This window comes from Lampris incognitus, chromosome 1 (assembly GCF_029633865.1).
Source record: "Lampris incognitus isolate fLamInc1 chromosome 1, fLamInc1.hap2, whole genome shotgun sequence".
Classification (NCBI taxonomy): Eukaryota; Metazoa; Chordata; class Actinopteri; order Lampriformes; family Lampridae; genus Lampris; species Lampris incognitus.
In genome coordinates, this window is record NC_079211.1 from 37,686,891 (window position 1) to 37,711,123 (window position 24,233).

Consider the following 24,233-nt stretch of genomic DNA (forward strand, 5'->3'; position numbering starts at 1 on the left):
GACTGGGTTTGGATATGGTGCCAGGGATGGGTCAGGGTTAGCAGTGAAGAAGTCTCAGCAGTAATTTACCGGTCTGCCGTGAAGGCCCTCATAGTGCAGCAGGTTCTTCTGCAGGACTGTCTTCTCACAGGACAGCTGTTCCTTGGTCATTTTCTGAAAGTCAAGAGCAAGGTGTTCAGTATTTCCATGATTCACATTTTAAATCAACCCTCTCTTCTCTCTGTCTTCACAAACTTCACCATCGTAATAGCCAAAGTATTAAATAACTGATTGTTGCACATCACAGCTCATGACACATTTTAATGAATTATTACTTTGCTATGCTTACACATGTCACACTTGGCATCCTGATGCCCAGAGTGATGTCTAATGTAATGTGATCATGACTACAGCTGCATAATAGGATTAAAAAAAATGAAGGTCATATAGTTCCAAGTAGATCATTATTGAGGCTGTAATTTGTAATCACAAATTATTCCATTTATTTACAGTGTCATCAATTTGTCATCAATCCCCTTGTGTTAGTGCAACCTGCAGACTAACATCACAGCTATTAAGGACTTGCTTCATAAAAATCGATACCAATATCAGGAAACAAAATCTGTTTCTCCAGTAAAACTCAGACCATTTTGATTCTTCCAGAGGGCAGATCCCAGGGTCTGACCCAGTCACACTGCGCAAGGCCCTCCAACTAACCTTGATGTCTTCAGGCCAGCCATCCTCCTGCCTCTTCCCTTTGACCCTACGTTGGATCAGCTCCAGTGTTTCCTCCCTGGTGGGCCGCTGACCCTTGACCTCCCCCAATGCATCGTGGGAGCCATGGTCCAGTGTGGAGCCAAAGCTCTTGGGCAAGGTGTTGCTGCGGGGGCGGGTCTGAGGCCCCAGCTCACTCTCAGCACGGTGCTTGGCATCTGAGGAGGGGGAAGATGCAGGGAGGGAGAGAAAGAAAGCAAGAAAAAGATAAAGAGAGGATACAAAAGAGAGAGAGAGGCAGACCAAGAGACAATCTTGAGTTTAATGTTCGCACAAGTGATTTGCCATTTGACAGTCAGACATGCAGGAGTGTGATGGCCATATGTTATGGGGAAGATGAGCCATTCACAATGCATGGAGAAAAAGAGACATGCCCACAGAGCACACATACTGTAAAAGGAAACATGGTTTCACGGTGCCACAAACCAGCCACAGTCAAACTCCAGAAAAGAGTGATACTAAAATAAATGAAAATGTTTTTTACAGTGTTCAGTAGAAAAAAAAAATGTCAGGGGAAGACCTGGAGAAGTCTGACAGTGACAGAACTAGAATTACTAGACACCTGTCCTAGTATTGAGTGAAACAGCATATGGTAACACTTAACAAGGGTCTCAATACAGCGTTTTAACCTGCCCTGTTTACCCACGTAGGACAACGCATACACAAAACAGTACATAGGTACAATCCACAAGTACTTAAATCTACTGAGATGTGCGTCCAGCACATGATGTACTGGAAAATTTCTCAATACGAGGATGCTATTGCGTATTTAGAATACTTCTCCCTTGGTCGAGCCACGGGACAGGTTAATACATTTGAATGACCATATGTTAAAGTATGTATTGTCTACTTACTGAGGGGGTGGTACTTACTGAGGTGATACTGTCTAGAGCACAGGCCTGAGTAGGGGTGGCGCGGGGGGGTGAGTGTGTGATGGGGAGGTGAGCAGGTAGAGGAAGAGGAAGAGGAGGGAAAGGAGGGAGGATGGTGGCGTCTGTGTGAATGGAGCAAAGTCTGGTGCCTCAGGGTGCTTCTGGGTAAAAGGTGGTGCTGACGTCCTGGTTGGCCGATCAGTCAATCAATCATTCAATCAATCGGTCGGTCGGTCGGTGGGTGGGAGGAGGAGGAGGGAGGAAGGAGGAGAGTGGGTGCTCGCATTATTGTTTTCTTTTTTCTTGTTTTTTTTTCTTTTAATTTACTTCTAAACAGAGAGAAATGTTTTGGCCAATGGCAGGGCTCAAAATAAGAGAATGGTCACATCACATTTGTAAATGAGAGGAAGGTGGATTTGTTCAGTAGGGTGAAAATATTGATTAACGACACTGAAAAAGGTCACTGAGTAAGAACGATTTAAACCATGAGCAATATTGCTCCAGGGGGACTCATTTCCTGCACAGTAGTGGTGTAACAGAATGTAGTTGATCCATGATCTTTATGGATCGCCCCCCACGGTTCGGCACATGTGAACCGTGGATTAATTGCAAAATTTAACCATCATAGTGAAATACAGTTTTACTGCTGCTGTTACTTTTTAAAGTAATAATTCCCTAAATCTCAGTGCAGAGTTGCAGTGAAATGATAGACAAGACAGATGCGTGCTGTGTTTTACTCTGAAGTGCAATAATTGGTTGATTATGCAAAAAAAAAAAGCAGTTGTGTGTTCACGTCAAGAGGGCATGTTGAATCCCAAAGAATCAATCAGGGATACTCATGTTGCAAAAAGCACAGTGACAGTCATGGCTAGCGGAGGAGTGGAAGAACTTGAAAAGCCTCCTGCAACATTTAAAGGAAGAAGGCATCATGCATCATATTGCAAATTAATTTAACAATTGAGTATTGAATGTTTTATAGATTTTAAGATTTTATTTAAAAATTGGACATTTTGAATGTTGTTTTCATTTAAGACTATGGGCAAAAGTTTCTTGCTTTAAGTGTTGTACAGAATAAATGGAAAGCAAAGTTACATGTCTCTCTTATTTATTTATTTATTTATTTTGCGGATCTGAAAAATGATCCGATCTGTGACTCAAAACCGGGACACGATCCGAACCATGAGTTTTGTGATTCGTTGCACCCCTACTGCATAGCAAATTTCATGTTTACTTGATATTTTTCTTAGCTCTTTGACATCTAAATGGCTCTGCTTGGGCTAACAAGCTGGAGGCAAGTAATCGTCTAACATAGGAGAAACTCTGCATGCTCAAATCAATCCATATTTAAGGCAAGCACACACTGTTGAAGAAACAGTAGCAAGTCAAATGAGTTGACTCAGTTGCCACAATGGAAACACCAGCTGATACCAGTCAAATGTAAGAAGTTTATAGCACTGATCAGCAAAAACCTATTTTACCAAAGAAAATGTGAGTCTGTAGAAGCATTGATGCCTGGGGACACAATGGAGACCTAAGAACTTGTGGCTTGTTATGTAGGCGTGTGTCGACTCAAGGCTTAACACCACCGGTGCGGGGGTTTTACATTACCAATGAATAGGAGTGGTCTCGTCTCATTTCAGCTGATGCCAGTGTGCAATGGCCTTTGTTTCTTATGCTGCTAGTTGGTTCAGATACACCATAAGTTCAACCCTCTTAAGTGTTTGCTTCAGCTACTCACAGAACTGGAACAGGCTCATGTCAATGCTCTTATGTCTGGCAAAATGCCACATGGATTATAAATACCTTAGAGTTTCTTACACTTACCAGTGACCAAACTAGTTTGACCAATATTTCCATAATGTTTCAAAGCTCTTTTGGGATATGAATAACCTTATGCTTGGGACACAGGATTTTCCCTGATAACAGGAAGTAAAATCATGCAGTGTTTGACCTTGCTGAATGCACCCCTAAAGCGATGGCTGTGGGATCGCAAGGACGCACAACTTTTGTGTGAGCATGTGTGTATACATATATATACATACATACACACACACTATAATGGGTGTGTGTGTGCCTCGGCATGTGTGTTTGTGGGGACAGCATGCACATGAAAAGATGGCGCTGCCACAGAGGTCACAAGTCAGGAGTAAATCAAGCCAAGAACAGCACACAAGTACACTATTCCCACACGCACGCAGGCAAAGCTTTTCTAACTTAGAAACACACACTGCCTGCCTACCTTTAATCTGCTTGCGGATCTTGGTGAGGTCAGTCATCCATTTGAGAACTTTGGGGTTAGCTGCCTTGTCTCCATGAGAGGGCTGGGGAAGGGGAGGTGGAGAGAAGAGAACAGAAATGAATGCAAAAATAAAAGGAAATGTGGAGGAGGTATAAGTAAGAAGTGGGAGTGAAAGGTCACAGCACAATCAGACCATTTTCTCTCTTATTTCATTGAAAAGGGCAAACTTATACATCAAGTAATTTTTGAGGAACAGTTTAGGGCATTGACTCATGCTTGTACCTAAAGTAACATCCAATGTTTGCAGTTGAAGAAGTCTGAATTTCAGACAGTATTTGGTTTTTATAATAAGCAGGTACAACTAGAGGTTGAAAGATGGATGGTACAATGCCAGCAGTGAGAGAAAGACAGTTTTATTTTATTTTACCTTGTAGTTTCTTTCTTTCTCAAACTGCTCTTCGAACTGCTTGATCTTCTTCTTGAGATGCTGTAACTTTTTGGTGAGCTGATGGGACACAGAATCTGCTCCCCTCATAGCCTCTTTGGAGCCAAATGACGCTCGACGGGGCCTGGAAAGTAGCATATGAGAAGGACTGGGTTAAAAAATGAGATTCAAAGGCAGGTAAGCGTAAGTCATGCAGAAAGAAGAGAAGACATAGTCCTATCCTGAGACAATATAAAGTATAAACTAAAATGACTCAGGAGAATGATAAGTTTAGCACCACTGAAATCTGATTCTCAAAAAACAGGCCAATGCCTCAGCAGTCAGTCTTTTCAGGCAAGTGAAGAAGAAAGCCACTTTATTTTTGCCATTGTACAGTTGTTCAGTTACAATGACATTTGTCTTCTGCATTTAACCCCATCCTGTTGTATAAGAGCAGTGGGCAGCTGTGGTGCAGCACTCGGGGACCAACTCCAGATCTTTTTCCTATCGCCGTGGTCAGGGGTACAGGCAGGAGTATTAACCCCATGTCTTTTTGATGCTTGCACATCTAACTGCCATGGTTAAATGACTACTTCAGTGTAAAATGTTGCTTGATTTATTTATGAGCTTTGTGTGTACGTTTATCTCCACTCATGCTTGACGTGTCTTTGTGTGTGTTTATCAATCTATCTGTCTCTTTTTCCACGTATTGCCATGGAGAGATGGGTCTGTGTAGGGAAAAATCTGGTAGATATTTTATAAACTGCAAGTGAAATATGAATATCCACCTTTTTTATTTAGACTTTGATTTTAGTCGTGTTGACATTTTTAATACTGCTTGTCTATGCTGTCGACGGACAGTTACATTGTAGACAGATTACTTTGCAATGCTTACAAAATATTGAGAGACTGTTGACAGTTCTAGCCAGTTTGATAGTTGCTTCAATTGGCACTAATACAAAGGCAGGACTCAGAATTGAAAAAAAATCCCCTCTCAAAAACTAACGTCAAGGTGTCCAAAGACTTTACCCTGACCTGCCCTTGTGGAGCTGCGCAGTGACCCACAGTAGAGAACTGTGGTTTTACTGCTCCCATGAGTGAATGTGTGTAACCAAGTGAAAATAAACTAGTCTGCTGCGGGAAGGCAGCATGTGTGCTCTGTCGTCTCACTGTGGAGAATGAAAATGTTCATATCTACTGTTGCTGGGTGTATATCACAACATTCTATAGTTGTCTCCCCTCACCTCTGGGCTTTGGTGGGCGAGGTGGCGTCGGGGTCTTGCTGGAGGAAGCGTTGGGCGCCGTGTGCTCCAAAGTCCAGGAAGCGGCGCGCCAGAAGGTGTGGGTGGGAGCGGGAGGAGGAAGGGGAGGCATCCTCCCCGCCCTCCCCCTCTCCCTCCTCCTCCAGGGGCAACGGGGGAAGGGGAACCATGCGGCCGGCCAAGGGCGAAAGCTGGGCCTCCCCACTCTCGCTATCATCATGCCAGGACTTGTAGGCCGGCACCGGGTCTATAGGAGAGGTGAGACAGAGGAGGAGAGGTGAGACATAAGTCTAGTTATTTTTACGTATGTGAGGTAAACATATTCAAATCACACACACAAACACACACACAGCCCGAGCAAAAAAACCCAGAACTATTTCTTCCCTAAGAAAGTGCAAGGAGCTGTCAAAGACACACACATACACACACTCTCGCTCTCTCAATGTTAGACTGATTAAAAGCCTCACTACCCTCAGCACTACACTAACAAGCTGAGTAAGACAAAGAGGGTGGGGGTTGCGGGGGGTGAAGGACAGGTTGGAGAGATGGAGGGAAGAGGAAGAGCAGGTAAGAGAGGCACAGAGAACATGGGGTGAGGAAGAGAAAATGAGTGTTAAGAGAAAGAGAGGCATCTTGGGGATTCCTGTCCTGGTTAGGATGGGGAAAAAAAGAGGATGAGATGAGAGAAGAGCGCTGAGTGATGGAGTTGGAGAGAGATAAGAGATAAACGGAGGGCCGTTTGATCCGGCGACCATCCTACCTGCCTCTTGGTTACTTGTTAACCATCCTCCTTATTGTACTCATTACATGAAAGGTGACCGATGTATGTGTGTATGGAGAAAAAGATGGATAAATAGATAGGTAGAATAGATAGAAATGATATACCACTGGATAGAATGATAGATGGAGGGATGGATAAATAGATCAATATAAGGAGCAGTGTTTCCCCATTCATAGGTGTACTGGTAATGGCTGCACACCATGCATGTAACCAACCAACCTATTTATAAGCCTTCAATAGTGTTTACTGTTTTGGATGCACAATCCTTTTCCACAACTAGGCGAAACTTCCTCGCCTGTGCCAGTCGGCTGCTACCACCAATAACCCAGAATTCCTTTTGGGAAACACTCGTAGAGAGGAGAAAGAGATGGAGGAGTAGATTTCTGGGTGGACAGGTGGATGGTTGGGGTGAAACCACTTACCGTTGCTTTCCCTCTGCAGATGCATACATGAGAAGTCTATGGGGGGGAGGTGTAGATGTGAGGGGGGTGATGCTGTTTGGATGGAGGGAGGGGAGGATGGGGGGGAGAAAGAAGAGAAGAGGAGACAGAAATCAAGAGCGAGAGAAAGCGAGAGAGAGAGAAAGAAAGAGAGAGAACACTTGCTTTAAAGGTACAAACATCAATCATTGGTAAGGACGTATCACACCAACATTCATTCACCGTGTGTGTATCATGTTGTTGAACACCTACTTGTGTAACATCATCATCACCGATACTAAATACTGGACCGATGTATGGAACATGAATAATGATAGTTTTATATCAACAATCTCATGTGGTGCAGATTAGTGACATCATATAACTTTTATATCAAGAAAACATGAAAAGACATAAAAACACATATACACAAAACATCATCACTCTTTTTGTTGTAATTGCGTGGTCCTCACAGCTACTGACTGCTGAAAAAGTTAAATGGGATCAACTATAATATATCATTCACTGATATTCTACAACATATATATTTTTGTCAAGTTGTTAATTGACAGAATATTGTGGAGGAGTAATTATTACCACTGTAATTACACAGTATCTTTTCCTCCCACATACATCTTTCTCAGCCACCGAACATCACTGTTCCTCCTCATTCTGCTGAGGGACACAGATACGACTGTCTGATATCTGGCTGCAGTAAAGATGGGAAGACGGAAATCCCCAATTTTCTACAGAAGTACTACTGAGTGTACACACACAATAAATAAATAGATAGATAGATAGATAGATAGATAGATAGATAGATAGATAGATAGATAGATAGATAGATAGATAGATAGATAGATAGATCGATAGATAGACAGAATTTTTTTTTAAAAATAAAAACATCCTATTGACTTCATCAACAAAATCAAAAATGCTCAGAGGTGACAGTTTCCACATGCTTGGGGTCAATTAGCAGAGTCACTACATACTCCAATCATCCTACACAAAAAAAACTTGAGAGTTCAAAGATATGAAAAAAACAAGATACATGGTAAGAACTTGTTTCACTGGCTTGATGCTACAACATCCTTTTTAAAAGATTTCATCTTGGGGTAATTGAAAAGAGTGCTCCTCAAACATAGTTCAAATACATCTGTTGGTTCATCCATTCATTTAACTCAATTGTTATCTACCTTCCCACTGGTTGTCAGGGAAGAGCTGGAGGTGGGGGGAATTGCCAGTGTTTGGTTGGCATGGTGACAGGTGGTTCCTATTGGTCTTGCTTGTGTTGGCATTCTGATCACACTGACATGACCTTGGATCCTGGTTGGAAGGAGAGAGGGGTACAAAATGAGAGAAAAATATAAAGATCAGGCAAGATGGGATAGAGATGAAAGGGGGCTTTTAGAGGCTGATGCTCCTAAAGTAAGTCACAGTTCGTATATTGCCATAAAAGGAAGCTCATTTGCAACTTTAGATTAAAGATTAAATACTTGGAGACGGGACTCTCAAAGTATTGTGTTTATTTTTTTTTTTAATTTTCCCCCCTTTTCTCCCCAGTTGTATCCAGCCAACTACCCCACTCTTCCGAACTGTCCCAATCTCTTCTCCACTCCTTCTGCCGATCCAAGGAGGGCTGCAGACTACCACATGCCTCCTCTGATACATGTGGAGTCGCCAGCTGCTTCTTTTCACCTGACAGTGAGGAGTTTTGCCAGGGGGACGTAGCACGTGGGAGGATCACGCTAGTCTCCCCAGTCCCCCCCCCCCCCAAACAGGCGCCCTGATCGACCATAGGAGACGCTAGTGCAACGACCAGGACACACCCACATCCGGCTTCCCAACAGCAGACACGGCCGATTGTGTCTGTAGGGATGCCCGACCAAGCTGGAGGCAACACGGGAATTCCAACTGGCGATCCCTGTGTTGGTAGGCAACAGAATAGACCACCACGCTATCCAGATGCCATTTTCCAAGTATTGTGAAACATCATGAGCCTGCATCTCTTTCTGGCACATGTAGATTTTTCAGCTTAGAAGAAAATTAGCATTTTGAAAAATAAATAAATAAATGAATATAGCATAGTACTATGTGAGACAAGAGTAAAGTAATAAACTAGGTAGAGTACTAACCACAGCAATTATACCCACAACCCCAGTTGAGAACATTACTGAATATAGAATCATGCCTATTGACAAATACCATTACTTACACAACTTTTTAAATCCGTCTGCTCAATGTTGTCGCAGGGTTGGCTGTCCTGCCTACAGACATAAGAGAGAGATGCACAGTACATCCACATTAATAAACATGATTAGCACTGAAAAGGAATCACCGAAACCAAAATACAGCTGATGATGCAAATGTTATTACAATGAATAATCATTAAATATTACCGACTTAAGTACCACAAGGTTGGCTGCTCTGCCTTGAGTACTACCTCTTTTTGAGCTGCATAAGTACACATGTGCGTGCACAGTCACAAAATCCTGCAGCCTTATTTTGCAGATTTCTAACCATGTGGGATCCTGAACCAAAAGTGAAAAACACTGATAAATGACTTCTTGTGTACAAAAGCTCATGGAAAAAAAATGGGTGGGTGGGGGGTTATTCATTCAATGACTGTTTGCATGTCACAGTAAAATTCCCTTGCAACACATGTTGAAACACTGATTTGAGAAGTTGACTGAGAACTTCTACACCAGCGTGAACTAACTGCTGGCCTTACCTTACAACTAACCATCTCTTCTTCTATGACTATTAGCATTGCATTGGCATGAGAGGACTCTAGCACATTGTGGAGCTGACAGAACCACATTTATGTTGAAGCTTATAAGTATTTACTGTGGTGCATTCACTGAGGTTATCTGCAATGACAAGCTCTGGCCTTGATATGCTGAGAATGTAAATTGATATTGTGAGAGGAAGGTTTGTGTTTGTGTGTGAAAAGCCCCTTTTAGATACAGTGTAAAAATAAGCCTGAGCAGAGCCAACCTATCCAAGTGATTTGGTGAATATGAGGTACGAAGTAATGTGTGCTTTCTTCTCCATCACAGAGCAAAATATGTCTGCTCTTTTTGTGTACATCTACCCATATGCATGCTTCTAACATATATATGTGTGTGATAAACAGAATGTTTGCTGGAAAAATCAATGACTGTAACTATAAAAATCAAATTCTGCTTGATTTAGATAAAACTGAACTGACTGCAGTGCTGAAACCAGTCTGACAATGAGGCTTCCATGTTTCCCCCAAAAAACAATTCATTCTTCCATCAAACTAACCAACCTGGCAGTATTGATGTTGTTCTCAGCTTCAATGAGGGCCTCTGTGTCCAGGTCCATTCCCAAATTCTCCTGTAGGGTAGTGCCAGAATCCTTCACATCCTTGGTTTGAAAATAATAATAATAATAATAATAATAATAAAAAAAATCAAAACACAGGCGTGTTAAAATGTTTGCGCTTCTCTCAAACTGAGTGTAATTGGTAAACCAGGGGAAGAGCCTCAGTGGACTAGAGCTTCTTGTGTGTGAGATGGCAATATCAAAGTTCTTATCATTACATCACAGCAGGTCCAGGGGATACTCTGTAATAATTGCAACAGGTAAGTTCTGGCCCTCTTCTAAATCCTTGAAACTGTTGCTATAGATTTCTATGCGAGTTGGTGAGTACAGGAACATTGATAGGCATACTACCCTGATATAAAACAAAAACACCCCCAACATAGTGAGCTGGTACAGCAGCTTGGGTCAAGTCATATTAGGGCTGGGCGATATGGACAAAATCAAATATCAGGATATTTTTGGACCAAATACCTTGATATTGATATTGTGACCTATTGGAGATGAATATTGATGCTTTCACAAAACAATCAGCTTTTTGATAAATAATCATCAGTAATGCCTATATAATGACCAAGTGAGTAAAGGAAATAATAGAATAACTAGAACAGTCTGGTAAGTTCAGAAAATTACATCACTTTGCCGTAATGCAACTTTAAAAACCATATTACGATAGCCAAAATCCCAGAAAACATCTAGTCTCATATCACGATATCAATATTATATTGCTATATTGCCCAGCCCTAGTCATGGAAAAATCCATCTCACACCTATTCTGAATGACTGCTGTGGTGGTCACTGTGACCTAATCTTTTTCATGTATTGTAAAGAGATGGGCTTACCCCACAACAACAATAAACTTGTGACCCTCAATATAATTACTCCTCAACCACTTTGAGATGCAGAAACCATGGCAAAATGAGTTTTCTGTGCAATTTCCTCTCAGGGGCAGAGCAAGAGGAGTACTACTCCATCGCCATATGAAGCTACAACATCTCCATGTGAATATAGGTCAGTGTGTACATACACTAGATCTATGTATAGGACATGGCACTGGAATCATCAGCATAATTTTGTGGCTCCGCTCCTTCAAGCTGACCCCATTACACTCAATACAGAAATGGGAGCATGGCAATACATGATCCAATGAGAGTGTTTGTGGTTGGTGTGGCGCACAGGTGCTGCTGTCATTCTTCGGGCCCTCAATAATCTATTTAAAGAATTCAACCAATTTTTATTTTTTTTAAAGCAGTGATAAACAGTCTCCATCCCTCTTCCTGAGACACACCAAACTCAATCAACCATCTTGTCTGCACCTTCAGTATGGGACAAGGATCAATCTCTCTCAGTGGACAGAGCACTGTCACCTACCTCACTACAAATGTAACTAATATTCAGCAACACGCAATTAAACCAAACACTTGTCAACTACTTTTTTAAGGTTACAAAAGCGCAAAAAAATAAATTTTTTAGCAATTAACAGGAAAATTCAAAAGAATATTCTATACTTTTGCTAAAATGTAGAAAGGTATTGGTAGCTCTAGCGTGATGATGCTTACTCAGCATATATCCAGGTAAACGTATTACATTAATATTAGTTAAATTTAAAAAAAAAAACGCAATTACAGGATATGTTCAGTTGCAGCCATGCCTCAGAATAGATTCAAGTGCTTTCCCGTCTGTGGGCATAGTTTTGAGCCCCCATATAGTATGGCCCAAATAATCAAATTTAGTGCCATATCAGCATTAGATTACTTTTCACTTTAATGATCTAATCTGAGGTACTGTGGATGTAAAACATGTTAAGTCAGTGGTATTCAATCATGTGTCAGACAGGGGCATTTTTCAGAGGTTTTTATCCCAACCCAACACTACATCAGCTGATTTTGGTAGTACGAGCACGGGACTCCCTATTTGTACACCATTTCACCTGGGGGTTAACATTAAATTAAGATTAGGGATAAATTTAGAGACAGACACTACAAAAGAAAAGGAAAAAAAAGACATAGAATTGTATGTGTGTTTCGAAGACACAGGCAAGCACAACAGCGACACCTCTATGTCACATGTTTTCACCTGACTTATGTTTTGAATTGTGTCATTAACCCTGCATGTGTATCAAAGATTTCAAAGATCCAAAATTTGTGTACCTAAACATATCTGTGAGAAATTTTCTTGGCGGTGCCTGGGCGTTCTCTATGTGCATCTCAATGTACAGTGCCTTGCAAAAGTATTCAACACCCTTGACAGTCATCACTAATTTATGGATTATAAAAGATACTCACACATCTGTTCCTGAACAATATTGTTTTTGTGAACCCATAAACTCTAACAGCATGTTCCCAAAGCCAAAATAAATTACGTTTCGCTGAGTTTTTGTAAATAAATTCAAAACTAAAATATAGTGCTTGCACAAGTATTCAACCACCACATTATCAATACTTTGTAGAGTACCCTTTTACTGCAATAACAGCCATGATTCTTTTGGGGTAAGTATGTATAAGCTTTGCACATTCTTCTGGAGTAATTTTTGCCCATTCTTCTTTGCAGAATTTGTACAGGTCTTGCAGGTTTGTGGGATGGCGCCTCTGGACTGCGATTTTCAGTCTGTGCCACAGATTTTCAATGGGGTTGAGGTCCGGACTTCAACTTGGCCACTCCAGAATGTTCACTTTTTTGTTGCTGAGCCATGCCACTGTTGCTTCAGCCTTGTGCTTAGGATCATTGTCTTGCTGGAAGGTGAACCTTCTCCCAAGCTTCAGTTTTATGGCAGCCTGCAACAGGTTTCCTTCCAATATTTCCCTGCATTTAGCTCCATCCATTCTTCCCTCAATCTGAACAAGGTTCCCTGTGCCTGCTGATTAAAAGCAACCCCATAGCATTATACTGCCACCGCCATGCTTCACTGTAGGGAGGGTGTTTTTTAGGGCATGAGCAGTGTTAGGTTTGTGCCACACATAATGCTTTGAGTTGGCCAAAAGCTCAACTTTCATCTCATCTGACCACAAAACCTTTACCCACATCCTAACTGGGTCCCTCTCATGCTTGGTAGCAAACTCCAAACGTGCTTTTATATGCATAGTTTTGAGCAATGGCTTCTTTCTTGCCACGTTCTCATATAGGTCAGACTTATGGAGAATCTGTGATATGGTTGATTCATGCACATTTACTCCAGTTTCAGCCACTGACCTCTGGAGCTCCTTCAAAGTTATCGCAGGATCATCTTTGGCTTTCCTCACCAGCCCACGGCTTGCTTGGACACTTAGCTTTGAGACACGGCCTGTCCTAAAAAGCGTCTGGGTGGTGTGATACAGCTTCCACTTTCTGACAATGGATCCAACAGTGTTCCGTGGGACATCCTAACACTTGGATATTGTTTTGTATCCCTTTCCTGCCTTCTGCATTTTAATAACTTTGTCTCTTACTTCAGTATTATGCTCCTTTGTCTTCATTTTCTGATGGAGTTCACGCCCGGCTAATGAACTTTACAGAGTGCTTTTTATACCCATAAACAAGACCGTTACTTTAATATATTACAGGGGCACACTAATTATGTCCAATTGTGTTAACCTGAGTTTGTTTTAGGAATAATTTGTCATTTGTGTAAAATTGGAGCTTTCACAACACAAGGGTTTTAATACTTATGCAAGCACTATATTTTAGTTTTTAATTTATTAATAAAAAATCAGCAAAACATAATTTATTTTGGCTTTGGGAACATGCTGTTTGAGCTTATGGGTTCACAAAAATTATATTGTTCAGGAACAGATGCGTGGGTATCTTTTATAATCCAGTAATTAGTGATGACTCTCAAGGGGGTTGAATACTTTTGCAAGGCACTGCATGTTTACCTGTGTCTGTGTTTTGTGTCTCTTTCTGACCTGTGTGTCTTGCAGGCTGTTGGCGCGGTGGTACTCAGTCTGTGTGAGTGGGGTCTCCCTGTCTGCGAAGCAGGGGCTGTCGCTATGGTCCGTCTGTCGCTCGTCTCCATGGCAACCTTGGGCCATAGAATCACAGGGACCCACCCTGGGAGAGACACAACAAACACAGTAAAAAGTGTCACCAAATAAACAGGCTGAATTTCAAACAACTCCAATCAAAAACTAAATACAAAACATGCAAAACTGTGATTCATACTCAAAACATCCTTAACTGTTAATGCGTAAAAAGTTAAATATTTGAATTGTGACCAGGCAATTGTTTGAGCTACATTTCAAAGTTGACATGAAATCATTCAGCGGCTATGAGGTTAAGTGAAGACTGATTACTTTGGGGAATTTCCAGTGGTATCGATTGAAAAGCGCTGCCTTTTAGGTTCAATATCCACTTTCTAAGCACGTCATAAGCATACTGCTTTAAATCTAATTGATACAAGAGAAGATATCTCTCTCTCAAACACAGATGCCCACACAGGCTTATTTTAAGTATTGCTTGATTTTTCATTCATAGGGTTTCTTCCCATTGCAACCCGAGCCTCCCAGCACTTCTCAAGGTAGATCAGAGTGCTTCCGATTCACTCTCTACAATTAGAAACTGTCTAATTGGAATCTGGGATTTGATCCGGCAACACTGGAGTCACATAACCACCTGACTTTTTGGCTATTACTGCCACCATTAAGTCTTTACTTGGAGGTATGTAATGCCTTGTGAATAAATTAAGACACATTTAGTATGGAGTCCAACATTTTCATTGCTCAGTGAAATTTAGATATCTGAGATCTACAACTACCAAAACCCTCATTTGGAGAATAAAGCTCTTAATTGCACATGGAGCATTTATAACAAAGAACACCTGTTACCCCCGATATGTATCCTAATTACCATCTCTGCTGTACCCTACTTGCTGTCAACATGTTTATGGGTAACGTAAACCGCCTGACGTTTCACGTCAGTTTTGTTCACAATGGTCACCATGGCAACAACTATGTTGGTTTAAAGACATTCGATGACACTTTTGACCACTGTGGAATTTTGTGAGGCACCTGTTTCTCCCTGCATGGTCACTGAGGCCAGGCTGAGTATGACCTTTGTGAGTGCCTTGATTTCAGCAAGGCCATTTGACAGCTTCTCGGAGTGTGTTTAGGTTACAGTTCAGGTTTAGGAAGTTTCCAACACTGTAAACATATATGCTTAAGCGTTCTCTATGTTTGGGCTTATGAGTGTATGATAACAGATGTTAAGTGTTGTGTATGGGTGCAAGCATATGTTTCTGTCAGACAATATAAGTAATTACTATGTACTTTGTTAGTGCTTGTCTGAAAGTGTGTTTATATCAGTTGTGGTGAGACAACTTGGTAGTCAAATGTGTGTGTATGTATGTATATGTACGCGCATGTGTGTTCTTGCCCCCTGCTGAACAGTAAAGTATGTTAATTCTTGTGTATATATGTATGAATGAATGTCTACAAGAGAGACTAAGTGCCTGCTCTGCATGTTTCTGTGTGTGTGTGTGTGTGTGTGTGTGTGTTTCAATTAGTTTGAGCATGATTAAATGGCTAATTGTATCATGCAATGGTTATAATTGAGCAAAGTATATTACACCGTCTACAGTGCACTGTCTACAGTTATTACAAACGAAGGTGATGAAAGTGTGTATTTGTTTTTTTTACGTAGGGAGAGTGTGCCTTTGCATTCATGTGTATGCATGTAAAGTAAATTAACACTAAAGTAGCATGCCCTTCTTAATGTGTGTCCATTTGTCAGAGAACACAAGGGCCTATATCCTGCACACTTGCATGTGTTGTGTGTATACTTAAGTGGGCTTGTGTATTAGTGTGTGTGTGTATGTAATCGTCTCAGCTCTGACTGCTGTAGCTGAGGTCTTGACTGTGTCAACATTTTGTATGTGTGTGCATTAGTGTGGAACTCACCCTTGACTGTCGTAGTTGCTTAGGTCTTGGTTAATAGAGGTCTTCAGCTCATAGAAGTGCTGCTCCACTGCAGCCCTGATGGTTCGCTCAATGATGCTGGTCACATACACACACACACACAAAGTAAACCCAAAACAAACACGTTAACAACCTTGAACAAGTGTGAAAACTTTACAAAGCTTTTGTAAATGTGCAAAGTAAATAAATAAATAAGTAACACTTTGTGTTTTAAAAGGTGGAGGGTAAGGGTCTTTCTGTTCCAGTTTGACAAGAGTTCAAGTTTAAGAGTTTCTGTTCAAGTTTGACAATATTCTTCGAACATTTTATAAAGTCCATTATCTTCTACTACTACTTTCGGCTGCTCCCGTTAGGGGTCGCCACAGCGGATCATCCGACATTTTATAAAGTCCATTATAATTCTGTTTATCCTCTTTCAATGTTGTATTCTGTAAATTGTGTAACCACAACATCCATTGCACATTGTCTGTCTTGGGATAGAGCACTTTGAGTGGCTGTTGCAGCTAGAAAAGCGCTATAAAAATGCAACTTGATTGATTGACAAGAGTATCTGAGGCTGCACGGCAGTACACTCTGTTATAGCATAGCATTTATGAGAATTATATCAGTTTAACTATATTTGTATTGTGCAGCCTTGACTAATATACAACACGTTATCAAGTTAATTTTATTTACTGGTGTGTGCATGTGCAGGCTTGTAGTGCAGTGCCGCACCAAGGGGAAGAGTCAAGGGAGTTGACAGTAGGTGATCGTTATGTGGAACAGTTGAACCATGGATATATCAGGTACGTGTGTATTCTCCCCGTCTCTTCCTCTCTCGCCTACACCCCTCCCCACACACACATGCGCGCACACACACACACAAGCACACACACACACACACACAAGCACATGGATGTGCTCGCATACTCATAAAAGCTGCATCACATACCCATCTGGACAAGCAGCAGCTGTGTGGCCTCCCACTGTTCCAAGATTCACTCATTATTTTTATCCATCAGATGCACACACACACACACAGCAAACATGGACAAAGACAAACACACACCTACACAAGCAGATACATGCATGGCCTACATGTTGCCTTTGCACAAACACACATATACTAAAAAATATGCGATTTCATTTGTCTTCAAATCTCATCTTGACTGCGTCCTGTCTTTCTCCCCACAGCACATACACATCAGCATGGGAACACACACATACACACAGACAGACCAGTGATGGGACGTACAGTATGTTTGCAATCTAATTCTTCTCTTAATCCCTCTCCCCAACCCCCCCAACTGCGGAAAAGCCTTCTGAAAGCAGCCTAGTAGTCCAGGGAAAGTAAAGACATTAATACCAGACATTCTCTCTACCTCACTCACAAACACAGGCATGTACACGGGCATATCATGAAACACACACTTGTGTGTGACTTAGGAAACTGAGCACCTTGCCTCGAATGTAAGCTAATGTTTTTATGTCTGGCCAGCAGTTAATGGACTTGTACTCTGTCCATAGTAGGAGCCTAGTGAACCAAACTCAGTGAGCTAGCTGTGGGCTAAATGCGTTTCTCCTTGCTGCCTTGCCAGCAGCTCCATGTACAGCCATAGCCATCTCCCTTAGATCAGTTGGACAAAATGTGTGTGCTTTTTATGAAATGGGTATTTAATCAAATCAACATTGTCAGTAAAGTGAGCAGTGATGCCAACATTCCATTTGTAGTTAGAAAAATTAACGAATCAATAAAAAAGAAATGAACAACATGCACTCAAATACAGATTAAAGGGGTAGTAAATATAAAATAAATACATGCTGGGTTGGCAACTTGTAATATCAAGAGCCTGAAAGAAAAGATTCAGGCATGCTTAACGATTTATGGGGAAGCTGTGAGCGATTTTGTACTGCTGTTCTACTGGCCTGAGGAGGCGCAATGTTCTTCACTGCATGCTGTCATGTATTCTCAAAACTGCAGGGAACTCTATTGGTGTCTATGTTAAGTACAGAAGAAACAAAATGTGTAAACTGTAATCAAAATCCGCAGAAAGTGAAATGGAATTGTAGCCAAACTGACCTTTAGTGCAGACAAATGATATTGAAAACGGCTGACTTAATGGACCTCCGATCCTATTACTTTAAGCCTTACTCTCAATGTGCTGAGCCTCTGTGCCATCAGAACATTTATGTGGGGGGATACCCACTTGGGGACATCCCAAAGTGGGCACAAAAAAAAAAATTAATGGAAGTACCGATGAAATTGTCAATTCTGTTTAAAAAAAGATATTGTGCAGATGGGTATATCTTGGCTGTATCAGGTCTTTATTTTCAATCATTAGCTTAAATCGCTCATTTCTACCGAGTCCTATCTTCTGTGTTTTTACCATGGGTCAACTTTTTCTTTAAGTAAAGTACCAAAATGTAGTCACAGCAGTGACGTGTAGAGCTTAACAATGAGCTGGGTGTTTGAATGAGATCTTAGTTCCTCAAGTTGGCATCATAGAAAAGATGTAGAGCCCGGGTGACCCCTGATTTTGGACACCTGGGTGATTGTCGCAAGTGGGAGACAATAAATGTCAGGGGAAAGGAGTTACAAACAACTATCATTGTTTGCTTCTGCCTGTAAGACCAACTTGGGGGCCAGAAAATGCCATGGGTGTGTAAGAACAACACTGGCAAGGTTATCATACACATACTACATAAATATATGACTGGGAGCATATGCTGATAGGACGCTTCACTCAAAAATGCCAGGACACGGTCATAAAAGATACTGATATATGTATGTATGAGTGTATCCCAGCAGTCTGTGTGCTTGTAAGGTTGAAACTAGAGGTGAGAGCTTGTGTCATGTGACATCATGGGTTATTTGATTTGTGTTTGGGTTAGAGCCACATCGCTGCGTTTCAGCTTTGAAACATACTACTCCTTATGCCTGGGGAAAGGTCACTTCGTCTTTGTGAGAGTTTGCTGGGGTCTTTGACTGCAACAAATGTGCCCCTTGTTCCATGTGACCAATACAGTCACAGCCATGTAAAGAATGTTCATCTTTCCCCTTGTTTCCTCTTAATGCAGTGAGGAGGCTGCAAGGGAGGGAGGGAGTCGTGTGATCGGCTGTCCTTGGGAGTCATGAACCCCATGCCCTTGAGGTTATGAAAGCACTGAGCCATGCAAAAGTGCTTTGGTTTTGCACCATTGTTAAAAAAAAAACAACAAAAATACCCCAACCAAAAACAAAAACTGGGACAGCTTGTTTCCTTACTCCGTTCCTGTCTTCACACGCTCTCTGTAACCTCTCCACCTCTCCATCCCCTTTGTCTGCCCATCTCTGCTGCTCTAACATCTTAACACAAATTTTAACTTAAGTTAACATCCAGTTATACCTCAATTTCAGCGATGATGTCCCTCTCCTTGTCATTGTCACAATACAGTACTGAGTGATATATGACCAACATGCCCTCAACCGATAAAATTACTGTGTGTGTGTGTGTCCTTGAGCGTACTTACTCAGAAGAGCTGGCAGGCAGAATGGAGATCGGGGGGAGGTGGGAACTGAAGGAAGAGGAGAAAAAGACAACATGGTTAGAACATCTCATACTACCTCCACCCCCCCTTTACTGACCTTGGGACATGAGCGTGTGTGCACACAAGAGAGAAGGCGAGATTGAGTGAGAAAAGTGAGGTAAATAGGGATATAACCTTATCTGTAAAGCAAACAACCAATGGTCCATTATGTTTGAGTGTTTGTGAGCATGCATATGAGTGTGTTATCAGGTCATGCCTTCTCATCTGGAAACCAAACACAAAGTTAAAAACTTTTTTTTTGTTGCTCTCTCTATGAAATACACACCCACACAATTATGATCCCTGGCGCCACACATCCTGGGTGGGCAGATAGTTATTTGGGCTAAAGAACACTGCATTCGCCTACTGATCAGATGTGTGTGTGTGTGTGCGCGCGCGTGCATGCATGCTTCAGGAAGGAGGGTAACGACCGTGCTGTCTCAGTTGATTCAGCAGTCTGGTGCTGGCCTCATAAACACCAACACTTGCACACCAGGAATCTAGGCTTACGTAACACTGCAACACACTCACACACGCACACGGTCTCACATATACCCTAGCGCGAATACATACTATACTGAGAGCAAGAGAGTAACAGGTGCTCCCGACTCTGTTACTGACAGTGTGTGAACATGGGGTCAGGCTCACCTCCACACACAAGAACACCACGAAAAACTGGCTGAAGTTATGCAAAGTGCATGAGTGTGTGTGGAGGGGGAAATACAAAGAGAGGACATAGATTAATACAGACTGACACTTTGCTGCTCTCTCTCTCTCTCTCTCTCTCTCTCTCTCTCTCTCACACACACACACACACACACACTGCAGCTAGAGGCACCTTCACGTTGATCAGTTGATGTGGACTGAATAATTAATGCTTGATAGGAGACGACATGGTTTGCTTGATTACCCTCTCTTCCTCTGTACCTCTGCCCCACCCCACAAATAGTTTTCTCATCCTTTTTTTCTTTGCATCTATCCATGCAATCCCTTCTGAGAATGCACATTTTCCTTTCTTCTTCAACTCTTCCTTTATTTCCCTCTGTCCCTGTCGTCTTCTTTGAGTAATTGTCTATCCCCTTCTCTTTTAACCTTCATACCCTCTCTCCTTCTCTTTGTTTGTGTCTGGTCTCTCTCATTCGGGCTCTTTCTGCTGATTGCCGCCCGTCTGTCTTCCACTCTGCTGTTCTTATCCTGCTCATCTATGCACACTTCCTTTTCTCTGCTCTTCTATTACTTCATATACCCCATTACTGGATTCCTCTCTTCCCTTCACCCTGTCTCTTCTCTTTTTATCTTTCTCTCATCTCATTTGCCCAGTCTTATTGCTCTCATCTTCCCTTACCCCTTTCTCCATTTCTCACACCTCTATATCGCCTCTCCTCGTTTACATCAACCTCACCCATGCATCTCAGTCTCTGCTGACAATGTGACCTTTAAGTTTGTGCGTGTATGTGTGCGTGTGTATGAGAGCAAGTGAGTGTGTGTGTGTGAGATGGAGGGTGAGAGATCAAACACTGAGCCTAAAGCTGTAGGTTTTTTTTTGTTTTTTTTACAGACACACATATTATGCACATCCACACACCCACGCTCCAACAATAACATTGCTGACAGCTAAGGAAAGAAAAGTCAAAGGTGAAAATATGGAGCAACTGAATAGAAGCACTCTCCCTCTCGCGCTCTAGTCCTCTGATTGCATAACATCTATTATTTCATAGTCTCAAAGCATCTGCAGAGTCAGCTGCAGGGTGTGCAGCAAGCACTGCTGTATCAAGCATATCTCTTCTCTCTTGGCTACACGTTTTTCTCTTTGAGTTCAAACTTGTCCTCATATTCAGTCTTCATCTCTCCATCCTGTTCCATTTCAACTTCTCATATTTTTCCTTCAAGAGCCATTTTATGTTCTACTCTTTTTCACTTTCCCTTGATATTCGACTTGTCTCTCTTCATCTGTATGTCAATCTTCAGTCAGACTCTTTTTTTTTGGTCAATATTTTGTCTTTCTTCAATGGCAGTATTGAGACCAGAAAGGGTACAGATGGGGATGTATCAGGGGAGGCACTAAGAAGTAGTCTGTTAGTAGCTAGACAAATCTTTTTGCCTTTAAGCTATTTTTCTAGTATCCTGTACTGATAGGACAGTCACATTTGGCACCGGGGGCGTATGAGGCTTTCATTGAGTCCCTGGAGTTAGCATACCAGCACATTTACATCAGACTGAGTAATTTGAAATTCTCTTTCCTGTCAGTCAACATGCACAACTACCCATGTAGACAGGCAAATTATCTTGCAGGATTTGTAAGTGTCCCTTTGTAGCAGAGATAACATCTCACAGTTCTTGGTGAGCTGTACCTTAAGGGGCCCCTGAGTAGGTGGCTGTATAGCTAACAATAGATCCTGGATAGGCCCCTTAGGGAGAATACAGTTGATTTCTTTAGAACAGATTAAAGCTGATCCTAGCCTGTAGGGCTCTGAAGGACTTCAACTCCTTGATAGGGCCCTATGAGAGGTTTCTGTCCTTTTCAGGCTCTCTGTGTAACCAAGATAAGATCTGATATCTATCCATAAAAGTCATGCCCTGAAGGAGCCTTACTCTTCATAGGAACCCTTGGGACATTTCTCTCCTTCCTTGAGTGTTTACTTGCATAGCGGAGGAGATCAGAGAGTCCCCCAGGCCCACTGCGGTAGAGCATGGCTATCGAATGACCCTGACGTCATAACAGAGATATGACCTTAAAGTGGCTAAAGAGTAAACAATTTTAGGAGCTTCAGCGAATTAAACAAATAAGAGATTTGTCATTCTACCCAGTTTATTCTACACAGCGTCCTAAAATGGGCCTCTCATAAGTTAAAGTTTCATTAGTAGCCTGTTTTTATTTCTTTTTTTATCTGCAGCCCCACCTCCTCATGCACATTTAGTATAGAAAGAGACAGTAGAATAAGAAACACTCAGAAAAAACAGAGGTTGGGCACTTTCCTCACAGATGGAGACATTGGGTCTCATACAGCAACCGCTTGTTCTTAAAGGTCCTATGAAATGGCATTTAGAGCTCTACAAACTGTGGGTGGGATTTGGTGAGGGGAGAGTGAGTTTGATTTCACTAACAGCTATGGCTGGGCATTTTTACAAGAGTGTGGACATCCATATGCTATTGGCTAGCCTCAGTTTAGTGGTAGAGAAGGATTCATCTTCTTTCAATCTCACTCCTATTCATTAGACATTTTCCAAGTGTATGGTATGGCTGAAAAGTGTAAGGTGACATAACTAAAGAAACTATTGTATTTGTCCAGAAGAGGACAACATTATTCTTGTTAACACAAAACTGAAACCAATTTGGTTTTGTGAATTTCTAGAACGCAAATGTATATTAAGTACTGATTAACAACATAAGAATGAATTGGGTTGGGTGATATGATGGCATATACCGTGTGATGGCAGAAATGTGTCCACCGGTAGAGATTTGGCAATACTGTTTCAATGGTAGGAGCTGGTTTATGTGATTTGGGCAGCAGTGCACACCCCATAACAGCTGGTGGCGGTAATGCACCATAATGTTGTTTGCCAACCACCATAAAAATCAGAAGAATACATGAGAGCGACAAGGAAACATGGAATAGAGTGAAATTGTAAATACAGAGCAGGAGGAGGCATCCCAACCAACCCAAGAGGAGAAGAACTTGTTACTAAAAGGGGTGTGGCTTCTGTTGTGTGGACATGGTTTGGATTTAGAAAATCCGAACGGTAACCTAGTCTTTTTTTCAAACAAAATGAGTCTTGTTTTTAAGTTGTGTTCTCTCTTGTGAGACAGTTGGGCTTTTTTTGTATGGAAGTTCAAATAAAAGAAGAAAATAATCAAATGTGATGAAGTACAGTGTGGTTATTTTAAAAATATCTCTTAATTGAATTTACAGAACAATTACTGTACTGTGATATGACATTACATATATTGGCCATATTGGCCATCCCTGAGAATGTAAATACATTTTGCATTAAGTGAGGGCACATTATCTTGAAAAAATTGTGGCATTCAAAAACTTTAGAAGAGTGACGGCTCACATTGGAGAACAAATCAACAAAACCATCCAACAAACTTCACATTTATAAACCCTCTGAACAAAGACATTCAGTTATCCTTAGATTATAAAAAAAAACATGTTTTTCCATCTCACCTACTCATCTTATACTGCAGTACCATTGTATGTTTCATTATATGGAGCCATCGTTCTTTAACATGCATAATGTTACAAACCGGAACAAATTTCTCAAGATCCCACAAGCAGCTGCTATAATAATAGGTCTCCCAACCCCAAATCTGCACCACCTTACCTCTTCAGCCCTAAAACAGAAAGCACGGATAATAATAACTGACTCAGAACACTCCACTCTACTCCACTCTCCTTCCCTCAGGTCTGAGATACAGCGAAATTAGGTACAGAGGGATACACCGGTAAAAATGTGTTCCCTCTGCCATACATTAATCACATGCATTAAATTATATTAACTAAATTACATGCATTAAATACATGCATTAAACAACCCCCACCCCCCATAGAATTAGTTTGAAAAAGTCTTTATGTTTGTATTTGTGGTCTCTGTATACATGGAATGTTGTCTTATCTTATCTCATGTGTTTACATATACACTGCACCTGACTGTGGAAATGAGTTTCCTCTAGACAATAAACTACCTATTCAAACAAACAAA

The 24,233-nt window shown here is 41.5% G+C and overlaps 1 protein-coding gene across 1 annotated transcript in view; it reads right to left on the reverse strand.

Annotated features, from left to right (window-relative positions):
* The window catches only part of fam13b (family with sequence similarity 13 member B), a 143,565-nt gene that overhangs the window by 6,382 nt on the left and 112,950 nt on the right, over nt 1-24,233 (reverse strand). Inside the window, exons 8-20 of the mRNA XM_056280933.1 lie at nt 19,473-19,517; nt 15,966-16,061; nt 13,977-14,121; nt 10,043-10,140; nt 8,966-9,017; nt 7,947-8,076; nt 6,754-6,825; nt 5,533-5,797; nt 4,292-4,433; nt 3,865-3,946; nt 1,626-1,811; nt 697-911; nt 70-153 (exon numbers count right to left, since the gene is read on the reverse strand). Of these exons, the coding sequence (XP_056136908.1) occupies nt 70-153; nt 697-911; nt 1,626-1,811; nt 3,865-3,946; nt 4,292-4,433; nt 5,533-5,797; nt 6,754-6,825; nt 7,947-8,076; nt 8,966-9,017; nt 10,043-10,140; nt 13,977-14,121; nt 15,966-16,061; nt 19,473-19,517 (1,612 nt within the window). The remainder of the gene's footprint in view (nt 1-69; nt 154-696; nt 912-1,625; nt 1,812-3,864; nt 3,947-4,291; nt 4,434-5,532; nt 5,798-6,753; nt 6,826-7,946; nt 8,077-8,965; nt 9,018-10,042; nt 10,141-13,976; nt 14,122-15,965; nt 16,062-19,472; nt 19,518-24,233) is intronic.